This window comes from Penaeus vannamei, chromosome 5 (genome assembly GCF_042767895.1).
Source record: "Penaeus vannamei isolate JL-2024 chromosome 5, ASM4276789v1, whole genome shotgun sequence".
Lineage (NCBI taxonomy): Eukaryota > Metazoa > Arthropoda > Malacostraca > Decapoda > Penaeidae > Penaeus > Penaeus vannamei.
This window is the reverse complement of record NC_091553.1, coordinates 11,397,149-11,399,648: the sequence shown is the minus strand read 5'-3', so window position 1 is coordinate 11,399,648 and position 2,500 is coordinate 11,397,149. Positions and strand designations below refer to the sequence as shown.

At 33.4% G+C, this 2,500-nt stretch overlaps 2 protein-coding genes across 3 annotated transcripts in view; one reads left to right on the top strand and one right to left on the bottom strand.

The window, feature by feature from the left end:
* Positions 1 to 807, top strand: part of kat80 (katanin 80) — a gene marked incomplete in the record, with an annotated part of 99,015 nt that extends 98,208 nt beyond the window's left edge. Inside the window, 1 exon segment of the mRNA XM_070121885.1 lies at positions 1 to 807. This exon segment is cut by the window's left edge and continues 1,851 nt beyond it.
* A 274-nt stretch (positions 808 to 1,081) lies between these two features.
* The window catches only part of alphaCOP (coatomer subunit alpha), a 58,990-nt gene continuing 57,571 nt past the window's right edge, over positions 1,082 to 2,500 (bottom strand). For both annotated transcript variants that reach the window (XM_070121883.1, XM_070121884.1), the window contains exons 21-22: positions 1,753 to 2,052; positions 1,082 to 1,617 (exon numbers count right to left, since the gene is read on the bottom strand). In XM_070121883.1, coding sequence (XP_069977984.1) covers positions 1,381 to 1,617; positions 1,753 to 2,052 — 537 coding nt within the window. In that variant the 3' untranslated portion in view covers positions 1,082 to 1,380. The remainder of the gene's footprint in view (positions 1,618 to 1,752; positions 2,053 to 2,500) is intronic.

Here is a 2,500-nt window from a genome sequence, read left to right as displayed (position 1 = left end):
TTTATAAGCATTAATAAAGGAATAAACTTGTACATATAAATTCAGTTAACATAGCACTGTTTAATTTTTGTTTTAAAAAATTGCAGATATCTCAGTGTGATGGTTAAGTAACCAGGTTTTAAAAAATGCTTTTGAAATGCTGGATGACATTCATTAAGTATAATTCCATCCATGTAATAAAGGTACTCATCTTCACCATAACATCATCAAAATCCCATGTTGGCACGTGTTTAAATGACTGCTGATTAGGCCAAGTTGTTACACAAGTTAACATCAACTTATACCCATTCCAAAGTAACAAAATGACTTAACCAAATAAGTTAGCATAAGTTTTTATTTACCTTAAGTAATGGCTGTGTTGAAGGGTTAAACAATATTTGTTTATTAAGTTTACACTATCATTCAGTTCTGATTATTGATTATGCTTTATTTTTTATGGATATGTGGTTGCAAATGCCTAATCGTTGGTGCTCACAATAATTATGGCTAAAATAGATCTCAAAAGTGTTTTGTTTGCTTCAAAGAATTTTTTTTCTTTACAATGCTTTCATTTGTATGATAGTTTAGCATGCTTTATGAAAAGGATCTGTTGATAGTGTGTCTGTAAGTGAACAGTATCATTCATATTCCTGTATATCCATTTTCACAATATCAGTCTTTTTGATGGAAGTGACAATAACACTTATTGGTTTTATTATTATATTAACATCTTGATCTGTCATAATGAAGTGACAAGATATGGAAAGTATTTATACTGTAAATAATATGGTGTACATAATTTGTGATAATAAAAATATTGTTAATTTCTATTGTTGCCTTTTATCCTCTGTATAATTTGACTAATAACCAGTTCTTAATCCCTTACTGGTGAATTATGATACATAAATATTTTACCACATTTATAATGATGTAGCTTTTACATTTATTATTAAATAAAATGAAAATAATACATAATGAAAGTCTCTTATGCATTAAATCTACAACACTGGTGCAATTTGTTAACGTATTTCAAACAACAGCTACACTTGTTTCCTCATGAGCAATACATTTTTCAGTTAAAAGGGGTTAAATCATGTATAACTTTTATATATATCCTTTTATTAAAACTGACAATATATTACCTGATATATGGCTTATCTTATGGATATTAATTAAATGAAAACAAACCAATTCCTTAAAACTTCTAAAAGATACATAATATAACTTTTATAAATAACAAGTACACTGCTTTTTCACTGGGGGGAAAAAAAAGAAAAAAAAAAAAATACACTGCTTTTCACGGGTACATAACACCACACAATTGGTCCTTTCAACATGATACAATAGCTGACAATAGCTTAGATCCAGCAAGCCAGAACCTCACACTTGTTCTGTAATTGTCTATCGGAACTGTAGTGGTGATATGCGAAGGCCAATGGAATCCTTGCCAACTTGTGCAACATCACAAATTTTGCAAGTAATGCCCTTGTGCTCTGGCAGATATGATGCACCACACAATGGGCACTGAACTTCTGGCTTTCCACGGTAAATGGGTACATAAGAACTAGCACATACAGTGAATGGGTTATGCTCATCATACTGGATTGACATCTCATCAACTGGGTTCTTCTCACATGCCTGTAAAAAGAAAAGAGTAGAAAAAAAAAGTTAGAATTAACTAGCTATTCTCACATGAGCGAGACAGTAAGAGAATATGATCAACAATATTATAACATCCACCTCCAAGCCACAATAATACTGCCGATAACATACCTGCACAACCTTCCTTATGTTCTGAGCCACTTCTGGTCTGGGTCCAAGATTTAGCAGACGACGACCAAAGCTCATGGCCATCTTATAATTCTTCATCTTAAAGGCCAAATTCACTGCAGTTCTCAGTGTCAAAATCTGGTGCCCAGGTTGTAGTTCACAATGTGTGAAGTAGGCCGCCAATTCAAGGGAACGCTGTTGTTCTTCTGCACTACTCTTACCCAAACCTTTACGATACAACTCCATGCTGATACCAACCACATACTCCTTGCACACTCTTAGCAGATTCTGTGCTTCTGTAATCTGTAAAGAAAGACAGTATTTCAATCATTTCCATAATTATTTCACAGAACTGAACCTCACCCTTTCCAAACTAAAATCTTGGATGCATTATATAAGGTACCCTCATGCTCACTGTCACATCCCCTGGAGATGTGACAATGAGGGAGAATAGGATGTGCAATGCTCTGGTTAGCTATTATTTTATATAAAGGGCACTCTTTAGTCACACTGCCTCTGCCAGTGTGTGCTTGCCTTGAATTACACACACAAAAGGGAAGTACTGAAGTTGTGGGAGTAGCAGCAACAACATGCAATGTCTTATTTTCTAAGAATAATTTGCAAAAATTAGAGAAAAACCTTAATTTATCTATTAATAAAACTGCATTCCATCTTGTACAGAGTGTAACACCTATAATTTATTGAAATGGACTCTAATGTACATAATCAGGTTACTTGAGGCTTAATCTTG